Source organism: Bos grunniens, chromosome 29 (assembly GCF_055505025.1).
Source record: "Bos grunniens cultivar Pamir isolate PY7600 chromosome 29, Bosgru_T2T1.0, whole genome shotgun sequence".
Taxonomy (NCBI): Eukaryota; Metazoa; Chordata; class Mammalia; order Artiodactyla; family Bovidae; genus Bos; species Bos grunniens.
Genome location: NC_141193.1, coordinates 45,886,470 through 45,899,523, shown reverse-complemented (window position 1 = coordinate 45,899,523; position 13,054 = coordinate 45,886,470). Strand labels below are relative to the sequence as shown.

At 37.6% G+C, this 13,054-nt stretch overlaps 1 protein-coding gene across 4 annotated transcripts; it reads right to left on the bottom strand.

Annotated features, from left to right (window-relative positions):
• Window positions 1-973: 973 nt before the first annotated feature.
• LOC147342584 (tripartite motif-containing protein 64-like) lies at window positions 974-12,716 on the bottom strand. 4 transcript variants are annotated; one of them, XM_086383150.1, is made up of 7 exons: window positions 12,518-12,698; window positions 9,809-10,223; window positions 9,211-9,306; window positions 7,903-8,133; window positions 7,160-7,182; window positions 5,659-5,756; window positions 974-1,684 (listed from the first exon to the last, which is right to left on the bottom strand). In XM_086383150.1, exons 2-7 carry the CDS (start codon window positions 10,217-10,219, stop codon window positions 1,191-1,193), a joined length of 1,353 nt encoding a protein of 450 aa, XP_086239276.1. In that variant the 5' UTR covers window positions 10,220-10,223; window positions 12,518-12,698; the 3' UTR covers window positions 974-1,190. The 4 variants fall into 4 exon arrangements, with proteins under 4 accessions (XP_086239276.1, XP_086239277.1, XP_086239278.1 ...); XM_086383151.1 differs by having other exon boundaries at window positions 12,599-12,695; XM_086383152.1 differs by lacking the exon at window positions 9,809-10,223 and having other exon boundaries at window positions 12,518-12,696.
• Window positions 12,717-13,054: the final 338 nt, after the last annotated feature.

Below are 13,054 nucleotides of genomic sequence, written 5' to 3'. Positions count from 1 at the left end.
AAAATCTTATCAATGATGGAATAATACTTGTTTATATGAAGTCTTTATTCAGGCATTTTTCATTGATCCACCTAATACTTGTATTCTATATACTGCATTGGATAGTGAAAACAAAAGATAAATATATAACATAATAGACATAAAATGCTAGGGATGATGTCAACAAAAGAGAGGAAATTGATTTACAGATTCACAACAAATTCAATTATTTTGAGGTTTAAAATATCTACTGTATAATTCTCTTTTAGGACATCTCTTGTGGATCAGTAGATAAGAATCTGCCCTGCAATGCAGGCGAAGGCGGGTTCAATGCTTGGTCAGGGAACTAGTATCCCACTTGCCCTGGAGCAACTAAACCTGCGTGCTGCAGCTACTGACCTCGCCTGCTCTGGAGCCACGTGCCACAGCTAAGACCTAGTGCAGGCAAACAAATAAGTAAAGTATTTTGGAGCTTCCCTAATAGCTCAGCTGGTAAAGAATCTGCCTGGCATGCAGGAGACCCAGGTTCGAATCCTGGATTGGGAAGATCCCCTGGAGAAGGAAATGTCAACCCACTCCAGTATTCCTGCCTGGAGAATCCCATGGACAGAGGAGCCTGGTGGGCTACAGTCCGTGGAGTCACAAAAGAGTCAGACATGACATAGAGACTAAACCACCACAAAAGATATATACCGTCTCTTTCTTCTTGGAAATTTCCATCAAGTACTAAAATTATCTACTAATTTGAGGAAAGTTTGCTCAATGTTATGATGAGATGGTATATGCTTAGAGAGTTTATAAACATTAATGGGCATTGGAAATTTGGGGGGTGATTGATATGTTCTGGAATTAGATATTTCTGGTTTCACACATTTTTATATATTTCTAGAAGACATTGAATCATGTGGTTTAAATGCAGTGATCTTTATGGTATATAATTTTTAGTTTAATAGAATTGTTACTTAAAAAGGAAGAAAGGCAATGGATTATATTCTATTAAATATTCCATAAAAAACTTTTATTAAAAGAAAATTTAATTAGCAAATTAATGCAAAGAGCATGGTTATGCCATTTTTTAAACATACAATCATTATGTTACATTAAGTAACAATGTGCTTGGACAGTCAGGTATCCTGTGGCCTCACACGAGGTTAAGGGCAGCAATATTCCCAGAGAAGTTGTTTCAATAAATGGTCCCAGAAGTGGGCAAATCATGGAGACCTAAGGCAAAGGAAAGGCTTCAGAGGGGAGGAGATGGAGGAAGGAAGGAAACTATATATGAGGGAACTCCTGAAAACATCATAGAAGATCACAGCTACATTGTCATAATCCAGAAACACGCCAATCCTACCCAGAGGCCTTTTTACATACTGAACTGAGGGTCGAGTGTTGGTGAAGAGACTATAATGATCGTTCACATTCATAGAAAAGAGAAGAAATGCTTCTTCAGAATCAATGCTGATACTGGTATCACTTGTCAAGATGTTTTTACAGACTCCCAGAATCCAGTTGAAGGACTGTGTCACATCTGCCTCCCAGTAATGCCTGCCGGAGGTGAAGGCCCGAGCTCCCCAGGCCACGAAACTCTCCCCACCCTGGAGCTTTCTGGACACGCCATGGTCGTCATCTCCAAATATCAGACTTGTATTATCCTCAGAAAGGCTCACATTATGAAAGCTCATTTTCTGATGCAGAACGTTATCCACTGCAGAGAGAACAAAAATCAGGTCAGCAACTGGGATTCCCATGTCATGAGAGATAGAATCTCTCAACTCAATAAATTCTTTCATTTTCCTTCCTCCAAGGAAACAAAAAACAAAGAGCAGATGAAGTTCAGACTGGTTTTCTGTGAAGAATAATTATTATTAGTATCTACAGCATATAGCAACTTCACTTTCACTTTTCACTTTCATGCCTTGGAGAAGGAAATGGCAACCCACTCCAGTGTTCTTGCCTAGAGAATCCCAGGGATGGGGGAGCCTGGTAGGCTGCCGTCTATGGGGTCGCAGAGTCGGACATGACTGAAGCGACTTAGCAGCAGTAGCAGCAGCAACAGCATATAGAAACACCTCAAATCAACTAGCAAAAGGAAAAAAACACAGATATATGAAGAAATATGTGAAATCTGATTTAATGTCAGTCTCTTTATACTTTGCTGCAGAAATAACCTAAACATTCTTTTTTCTTTTGTTAGAAATTGTTTATTTCCTTTGTCTTTCAGTTCAGTTCAGTTGCTCAGTCGTGTCTGACTCTTTGCCACCCCATGAATCGCAGCACACCAGGACTCCTTTGTCTTTAATACCATGAAACATGTGGATGACATGTTACTATCATACGGACATTTATTGGGGTATATTCTGTACCAATTATTTTCAAAGGTCCAAAATTTTATGAAAAGGCATAAAGGAATAATTTGGGAGCTTCTAAAAGTATGTTCTGAACTCATTCTATGAGGCCACCATCACCCTAATACCAAAACCTGAAAAAGGCCACAAAAAAAGGAAACTACAGAACAATATCACTGATGAACATCGATGCAAAAATCCTTAACAAAATTCTAGCAATCAGAATCCAACAACACATTTAAAAGATCATACATCATGACCAAGTTTGCTTTATCCCAGGGATGCAAGGATTCTTCAATATCCACAAATCAATCAATGTAATACACCACATTAACAAATTGAAAAATAAAAGCCATATGATTATCTCAATAGATGCAGAGAAAGCCTTTGACAAAATTCAACATCCTTTATGATAAAAACCCTCCAGCAAGCAGGAATAGAAGGAACATACCTCAACATAATTAAAGCTATATATGACAACCCCACAGCAAACATTATCCTCAATGGTGAAAAACTGAAAGCATTTCCCCTAAAGTCAGGAACAAGACAAGGGTGCCCACTCTCACCACTACTATTCAACATAGTTTTGGAAGTTTTGGCCACAGCAATCAGAGCAGAAAAAGAAATAAAAGGAATCCAAATTGGAAACGAAGAAGTAAAACTCTCACTGTTTGCAGATGACATGATCCTCTACATAGAAAACCCTAAAGACTCCATCAGAAAATTACTAGAACTAATCAATGAATAGAGTAAAGTTGCAGGATATAAACTCAACACACAGAAATCCCTTGCATTGCTATACACTAATAATGAGAAAATAGAAAGAGAAATTAAGGAAACAATTCCATTCACCATTGCAACAAAAAGAATAAAATACTTAGGAATATATCTACCTAAAGAAACTAAAAACCTATATATAGAAAACTATAAAACACTGGTGAAAAAAATCAAAGAGGACACAAATAGATGGAGAAATATACTGTGTTCATGGATCGGAAGAATCAGTATAGTGAAAATGAGTATACTACCCAAAGCAATCTATAGATTCAATGCAATCCCTATCAAGCTACCAACAGTATTTTTCACAGAGCTAGAACAAATAATTTCACAATTTGTATGGAAATACAAAAAACCCTTGAATAGCCAAAGCAATCTTGGGAAAGAAGAATGGACCTGGAGGAATCAACCTGCCTGACTTCAGGTTCTACTACAAAGCCACAGTCATCAAGATAGTATGGTACTGGCACAAAGACAGAAATATAGATCAATGGAACAAAATAGAAAGCCCAGAGATAAACCCATGCACCTATGGACACCTTATCTTTCACAAAGGAAGCAAGAACATACAACAGAGAAAAGACAATTTCTTTAACAAGTGGTGCTGGGAAAACTGGTCAACCACTTGTAAAAGAATGAAACTAGAACACTTTCTAACACCATACACAAAAATAAACTCAAAATGGATTAAAGATCTAAACGTAAGACCAGAAACTGTAAAACTCTTAGAGGAGAACATAGGCAAAACACTCTCTGATATAAATCACAGCAGGATCCTCTATGACCCACCTCCCAGAATATTGGAAATAAAAGCAAAAATAAACAAAGGGGCCTAATTAAAATTAAAAGCTTCTGCACAACAAAGAAAACTATAAGCAAAGTGAAAAGACAGCCTTCAGAATGGGAGAAAATAATAGCAAATGAAGCAGCTGACAAACAACTAATCTCAAAAATATATAAGCAACTCCTACAGCTCAATTCCAGAAAAATAAACGACCCAATCAAAAAAATGGGCCAAAGAACTAAATAGACATTTCTCCAAAGAAGACAAACAGATGGCTAACAAACACATGAAAAGATGCTCAACATCACTCATTATCAGAGAAATGCAAATCAAAACCACTATGAGGTACCATTTCACACCAGTCAGAATGGCTGCGATCCAAAAGTCTACAAGTAATAAATGCTGGAGAGGATGTGGAGAAAAGGGAACCCTCTTACACTGTTGGTGAGAATGCAAACTAGTACAGCCACTATGGAGAACAGTGTGGAGATTCCTTAAAAAACTGGAAATAGAACTGCCTTATGATCCAGCAATCCCACTGCTGGGCATACACACTGAGGAAACCAGAAGGGAAAGAGACACGTGTACCCCAATGTTCATTGCAGCACGGTTTATAATAGCCAGGGCACAGAAGCAACCTAGATGTCCATCAGCAGATGCATGGATAAGAAAGCAGTGGTACATATACACAATGGAGTATTACTCAGCCATTAAAAAGAATACATTTGAATCAGTTCTAATGAGGTGGATGAAACTGGAGCCTATTATACAGAGTGAAGTCAGCCAGAAAGAAAAACACCAATACAGTATACTAACACATATATATGGAATTTAGAAAGATGGTAACGATAACCTTGTATGCGAGACAGCAAAAGAGACACAGATATATAGAACAGTCTTTTGGACTCTGGGAGAGGGTGAGGGTGGGATGATTTGGGAGAATGGCATTGAAACATGTATATTATCATATGTGAAATGAATCGCCAGTCCAGGTTTGATCCATGATATAGGATGCTCAGGGCTGGTGCACTGGGATGAGCCATAGGGATGGTATGGGGAGGGAGGTGGGAAGGGGATTCAGGATGGGGAACACTTGTACACCCGTGGCAGACTCATGTCGAAGAATGGCAAAACCAAAACAATATAGTAAAGTAAAAACAAATAAATAAAAATATTATTTTATAAATAGCAAATAAAATAAAATATTTTTAAAAAATTAAAAATAAATAAATAAAAGTATGTTCTGGCTAAACATGTTCACATATCCTTCAGTTGTTTTGAGATTGATCCAATAGCAATACAATTATTCTACTTAAGCCATTTTAGTCTTTCTTGTCGATTTTTTCTGATAACAAATATTCTTTTACAATGCAGTTTTTTATAAAGGCAGTTATAATATAGAGCATATTAGAACCCAGCAAGGACATATTTAACTTCCAAGAGTGAAATAACTGAGTAAACAAAATATTGATTGATATTTTGATTGATTGATCTTCACAAAACTAAATTCTATTTTTTTTGTAATCACTTGAGCAACCTGGTTGTTCTTTTCCTGCTCTGTCTATGACATAAATATATGTCTGGCTTTAAATCGTCAGTAAACTGTAGGTTGCAAAGCTCAACTGCGATCATATTAATATAGGCAGAAAATATGTAGCAACTTTGTAAAGTTATGTACTAACGATGTCAGAAAAAGTAAAATAACAGAAGAAAGTTCCTTCCTAGGAAGCTCTCATGAAACACAGTCCTGATCACCACAGGGATGACTCTTACCTCTGAAGTTGTTCAGCATGTCTAGGATTCCAGTGACAGGCCAGCAAGTGAGCTCTGGGTTCACTGACTGAGGTTTCTGCATCTCTACCAAGTCAGTCCTGTAACAAATGACATCGATATATGTCAAGGCCAAAGGCTAATCATATGAATATTTTAAAAAAATACAATTTTATTCCAGTATATGTTGTCAGAATTCTCTTATTTTTTGGTTAATTGCATATGTATTATATTCTACACACTTGGGAATATAAAAATGTTACTGTATTCTTTTCTAAATGTAAGTTATATCAAATTGCAACTTCCCCATTCTTCCAAGACATGATTTCAGTTTTCAACTCATTGAACTTCATTCACTCCCTCTATTCCATCTCAGGTAATGCAAAGATCCTGGGCAGTTTACAGAGACCAGAAAATTCAGGAAATTCCTTTGAGACTTGAGATAGCAAGTAGTCTTCAAGGATACATTCTATTAACACAAGGAAGAGTTCACTGAGTGAGACAGCTTTGCTCTTGTCAGCCCAGCAAGGGAATCCAATTCAAGCCTGGCTTCCCTGGTCCTGGAAGCCTAGTATCCCAGAGAACACGAGGAAGCCCTCCCTCTGAGGTCCTGCATACAAGAGGGCTTGCTGTGATGAAACAGGCTGAGAGTGACTCCTAGGAACTGCTACTCCTAGGAACAAAATCATAGCCCTTTTTTCCATTCTTAGGGAATCTCCCTCTTTACTCTCTTACTCGTCTTCCAACTCACTATGGTAGGTGTTTCCTTTTTGATAGCTTAGAAAACTCCCTTCACTAAAGTTTATTGTGAGCTTCCCAGATGGTGCTAATGGTAAAGAACCCGCCTGCCAATGCAGGAGACATGAAACACGGGTTTGGTCCCTGGGTCAAGAAGATCCTCTGGAGTAGGGCATGCCAACTTACTCCAGTATTCTTTCCTGGAAAATTCCATGGAGCCTGGAGGGTTTCAATCCATGGGGTCACAAAGAGCCAGACACGGCTTAGTGTATATATATGTCAATTCCATATTCTCAATCTATCACTCCAACCATTCCTCCACTCTGGTTCTGAATGGAAAATGCTTAGAAAAAACTTTAAGAAAGTTCCAAAAGGTAAAACTTGAAAATGCAAAATAACAATGAACTATTTACATATCATTTAACTTGCATTTATCTATTAGGTGTTGCCTGGAGAATCCCATGGACAGAGGAGCCTGGCAGGCTTCGGTCCATAGGGTCACAAAGAGTCGGACAGGACTGAAGCAACTTAGCACACACAAACACACACACATAAGTAGTCTACAAATGGCTTAAAGTGTATGGGAGCATGCTTATAAGATATCTGCAAATACTATGCATTTTCAATAAGAGACTTTGCATTCTGGAATTTAGATATTCAGGAGGAGCTGAATGCAATTTCCAATGGTACCAAGAAAGAAATGTGTAACCCACTTAATCAAACAGAGAAAGTTGATCAGAATTAAAAATCATTAATTTATACTCACATCTCTAATACATTTCCCAAGGCCTGCAATGAAAAAAAAAAAAAAGATGATGTTAATCATGAGAGTTCTGTCCTTTCACATCTTCTGTACTATTCCTGATTGTTCAATAACGTATTGTTTTTCTAATTCTCTTCTAAGGAACAATCAGAAGCCATCTTAATAACAGAGCTTAAAGTAAAACATGATGGGCTTCCTCAGGGCACATTAAGGAAGGAAGGAGGCCAGGAAGAGTGTGTTTAATGATGCAGCCACATCTAGGATTCCAATGTCACTCATTGCCCATGCTACTCCCAAGGAGCGATCTCATCATCTATGATAACAATTAAAGCAAAAATGGGAACCATATAAGATGAACTCTAGAGTGCCTTGAAACTAATGACCAATTCTGACAATCTTGCTTAGAAAATGGGCAAAACCTTAATGTCTGCACTAAGTTTGGGATAACAGCAAGTGACAGAGGTTTAGGATAACATCTACTGAGATTTATTCCAAGAAGTTAACTTGACCCCTGGTCACAGAATATTGCTGATTTTGGATCATCTGTCTGAATAGTACTCTTGATCAAACTGAACATATCTGGCCCTATGTTAGCTAGAAAAAGGGCAAAAATCTTCCTAAGATTACCACGATATGATAAAATAGGGGATTGGACAAATACAATAATGGTATATGCAGGGAACATTTCAGTGTCACAGCAGCTCGTCTAGAAGAGTGTTTCTCTCTCTGATACCCTCCTTTCTCACCTGGAGCAACTCCATGTCTGGCTTGTGGCACAACTCAGTCAGCTCTCCGTATGTTTCTTTCAGACTTTCTCTGTACTGAGACATTCTGAACACACTCTCCTTGAGTTGGTGACAAATCTCATTTGCTTCTTGCTCCAGGGCCTCCAGGTGCAGTTGCTCCTCCCCCTGGAGCACGGGATGCATCCTCTGATATTCAAGTTTGATCATCTCTTTCCTTAAGGCCACAAACTTCTGAGGGGATAGTGGATTCAAAGCATTGATTATGTTCACATTTAAAAGAAAATCTCAAATATTATTTCCTAATTATCATCAAAAAAGCTCTTGAAAAATTTTTGCCTAACACATCAAAAAGTCTTGAATATTTTTTGGTCCTTCCCATCCATCCTTTCTCTCAGTGCTTAGTCTCTTTGTGTATAAATCAAGCTATCTGTGTGGTCCCAGGCTCTCTTCCTAGGATTCTTCAGGGTTCTTCAGATCAGTCCCTCAGTTGTGTCCAACTCTTTGCCACCCCATGGACTGCAGCACGCCAGGCCTCCCTGTCCACCACCAACTCCCAGAACTTGCTCAAACTCATGTCCATCGAGTCAGTGATGCCATCCAACCATCTCATCCTCTGTCGTCCCCCTCTCCTCCGGCCCTCAATCTTTCCCAGAATCAGGGTCTTTTCCAATGAGTCAGTTCTTCCTATCAGGTGGTCAAACCACTGGAGTTTCAGTTTCAGCATCAGTCCTTCCAAAAAATATTCAGGACTAATTTCTTTTAGGATGGACTGGTTGGATCTCCTTGCAGTCCAAGGGGCTCTCAAGAGTCTTCTCCAAAACCTCAGGGTTCTTACTCTATCAGTTATTTCCTTTCTAACCTGAATGTTGTTTTTGTCTTTTTTTTCTTTCCCTGATTTTTCCAAGTATTATTCTATGAGGCAAATCCCACTTAATAAAGTTTTTAAAATATGCTCTACTTTCCCTCTAGGTACTACTCTCCTCTCCTTCTCAGTCACACTGAGTGCAATGTTGTCTTATACTTCACGTCTGAGAACATTCATTCTAACCTTCAAAATTGGCCTAGGCATGCTTTTCTTGCTTTGATTCTCCTACATACCAGTATTCTTCGAACTAGAATGCATTATTAGAACAATGCACAATTAGAACACAACCTGTTCTAATTGTGATTACTGATAGGTCATTTGAAAACAATACTTTTCCAAGAAAGAGACCAATATTCTTTAAGGGGAACTTATATTGATCTAAACGTCTAAGCTAGCATTCTATCGATATCTATACAAATAAATAGGAACATTTTTATTCTTACCTTAAATGACCAAGCTTTTTTAGCTTCCTGAGTCAGAATGAGTTGCACTTTTTCTCTCATTCCCCATAAATAATCCATTCTATTCAGAAGTTTCTCCTGAAAAATACCCATGAGATTTAGTGATATGGAAGATGACATCATAAGTTTTATCCCCTTATTCATGAGCAAAGGCAGTTGTTGGTAACACAGAAATCTTGAGTTAGAGTACTGTGGTCCTGTTTTCCACCATGAATCTAATTTTATTGGAACATTTCAGTGTCAAAGTGACAGAACTGCATACTAGAGAATTGGGGGAACTTTACAGATGATGAAATCCATTTCCTAAGAAATTGCCACTCAGACTCTAATACAGCACAAGTAAGAAAACCTCAAGCTCCCATCAGAAGCCTGTGTCCCTGGTGCCACCCGCCCCGGGATGCTGCATTTCCACATGTGTGGACAATTGGGCAACAACACTGAAAGGACACATTATATGTGAGGATCCACATTCAGAAATCCCACCTCCACTATCTCTATCCCATCACCATCATAGCATCCTCATCTTCCTCTCTGACTTAGGAGCTTCTAGATCCTAAACTGCTCTAGAGGCATCACCTACCAGGGATTCCTCAGCAGCCCTGTGTATTGGCCTGTGGCTGTGAGCTGTGTACTCGGGGTGCTCAGAGCAGGGCCCACAGAGCAGGGTCTGGTCAGCCTCACAGAAGAGGCCTTTGGCTTCCTGGTGTGTCACACAGATCTGCTCCTCAGAGCTGTGGTCGTGGTCAGCTCTGGACTGTCTGGCAAGGGAAGCCAGCCTCTTGAGCACAATATTGGTTTGGAAATCAGGGCTCTCTGCTATTCCCCTGCACTCAGGGCAGCTCCTTGGAGTCTGGCCTTCTTCCCAGCAAAGGCTCAGACAGGGACGGCAGAAGCTGTGCCCACAGTCTATGGTGACGGGGTCCAGGAAGCAGTTCATGCAGATGGAGCAGGTGAGTTCACTCTGGAAGGCTTCCAGTGTGTCTGAATCCATGTTTCTAAAAATGAAAGAGAGAAATAGAGAGTACAAGAGAGAGAAAGTCTTTCTTCTGCCCTGATTAGGGAAAATAAATCCTTTGGACAAAGTCTTGTCTTGAACTTCTAATTAATTTCCATATTTACTTATCCCCCAATACAAATCTAGAAATGTTGAATACAGAGAGGTTGGGACCATGGTTTGATACAAATGTTGAAATTAGATAGAGAGCCCCTAACATCTTTTTTTGTATAAAATAAACCATGATCTCAGTCATACCTAAATTACATGGAAAAGCTAAAGATTAGATCAGAGGGTAAATGTTAGGATGACTCCAGAGTTACTTTTATTAGCTGATTGGTGTAGAAGTACATATGTATTCTCAGTCTGTCTCTTTCTCTCTGGTTCTTCATGACTCACTGACTAGATCCTGAACCTGCACATACTTCATCTCTATGCTAATGTTCTCTTTTGCTTTGAAGTATAACATGTGCTTTTTTTAAAGACAAGTAAAATTGTTTACCAACAATTTAAACTTAATATAATCAATGCTGGCTTTAATTTTGAAGTTCTGAAACTATAAACATTTCAGTGTTTGCTTCCAACTTAAATAGTAAAACTCCTTCCTTTAAGACAAAAAGAAATAAAGAAATATGTTATTTCTAGTTCAGGAAAACTATTTTTCCTGGAATCAGTTTAGATCATCAGAGTTGGTCATATTTTGAACTAGTGAACATTCAAGCTACAACAATAATCACTAAAAATTAATCAGCTGGTTTTTAAAACAAAAGAAAAATGTTTGAATGTACACAAGGTTTCCTGTCTACATTAGAAATTCCAGAGTTGTAGTTAATGGAAGCAATTTCATATCCTCTTTGTTTCTAATATTTCTTTCTTTGACAAATGCCACTTCTTGGGAGTCCCTATTGGTTGATTGGATCCATTCTGAAAACTTCAATTCCAGACTGCAAACTAACGGTTTTAAAAAGGTAACAAGTATGATCTTTACAAGAAGGTATTCTATGGGGAACACATGTATACCTGTGGCGGATTCATTTTGATATTTGGCAAAACTAATACAATTATGTAAAGTTTAAAAATAAAATAAAATTAGAAAAAAAAAAGGAAAAAAAAAAACAAACATTGAAACCCAAAAAAAAAAAAAAAAAGAAGGTATTCTGATTAATTTCGCCCATTTAAATCATGCTCTTCTTTGTAAAGTCTATGAAATGTATACATCATGTTGAACATTTTAGGAGTTCTATGGGTTTTATAAATACTCATGTCTTTAGGAATGTCTTTTAAGACCTAAACACATCTAATGACCTAAAAGGTAGTGGAAAATAAAAATGATTAAATAACTTAATATTACAGATAAAATATCTGCAACAGATATTTTCAATATTGGTGTCATCTTCCAAACCTAAGAAAAACTACCTGCTTGCTTGAAAAAGAGCCAATCTAATCTTTAATTAAAGATTTAATTAAGACAAATATTTAAATGGAAAATATTTGGATAAAGGAAAGTGGGCATGAAGATATAATTTCAGTTATCACACATTGTGACTAAGTATTTGGTTTAACTACACGATTCTTGTTATCTTCCCTGTCTATGAGAAGTTGAATGTAACAGGCTACTTCTTTCCAAGGCTGAAAATTTAGCTCTGGTCAAGAGACAGAAAGTAAACCCTTGCTTAATTGAACAACTATAACATCAGGTTTAAGATGCCTTTGGAAAAAATATGAGCAGTGATGCGTGCAGTTATATTTATAGGTAGAAATTATTGAGAGGGCCATTACAGACTTCTGATCAATGACCACAAAATGTTCAGTAGTATAGAACCTAACACCATGGACTAAAATGTCCATCAAATAAGGACAGAGTTTGATGAAGAGGAAATACAGTAAGCTCAGTTTAGAATGGGCTAGAAACTGGCAAAGAATTCATTATGAATATAATCACTTCTATACTGATAACATTAATGATCATGATAATATGAAAATAATAGGAGAACCTAATACGTGTTGCTTACTATTTCTAGGCATTGGATTAGATCCTGTTATATAACTATTTTAATCTTCTGAACAATGCTAACCAGTTTTCTATTTTTACCCCCAATCTGTAAGAAAGTGACTTGACATAGAGTGAGTAAAATAAGTAATTTGTCTACAAATCTCACATGGAATAAATTCTTGATTCAGTGCTCACATATAGATATTACTGTTGAAATTTTAAAAAATCTTTTGTGTCCACAATTACCATTACAGTTTACTTAATTGAACATAGAAGAATCATTGTACCTTCATCAAACTCACCTTTGGGTTCTGTTAATGAAATTTTCCAATCTTGTGCAGTAAGTAATTCTGTTAAATTCAGGATGGAGTTTAGGTACTCACCTTCTTGTGGCAGAAACTCAAAAGTATCCACAGACCAGCCAAATCCAAACACAACAGCTCTGATGTCTGGAGAAAAAGAGCTTGGATCTTTGCTGGATGCTTTATATATGATCTGAGGACCACGCCCATTTCTTAACAAGCTATAGAGTTATTAGCCCTTGTAGGTGCACATGATTAGATTTGGAAAAGTTGATTGATTAGATTTTGGATGCCATTTATTGAAGTCAAACCTTTGAAACCTACTTAATCCAATCCCCATGATCCAAGCTTTGGTAAAATGTAATGACATTACTTTACACTTGTAATCCATGAAGTTGTTGTTTGGAAAATAAATGAACTCCCCAAATATGAATTTCATCTCTCCATTTAAAGAACTATATTATAGCCCTAATTGCATTGACTCATCACCCACTAGATTTATGTATCTGCCTGAGTTTGCCTGCCTTCCTTAGGTGA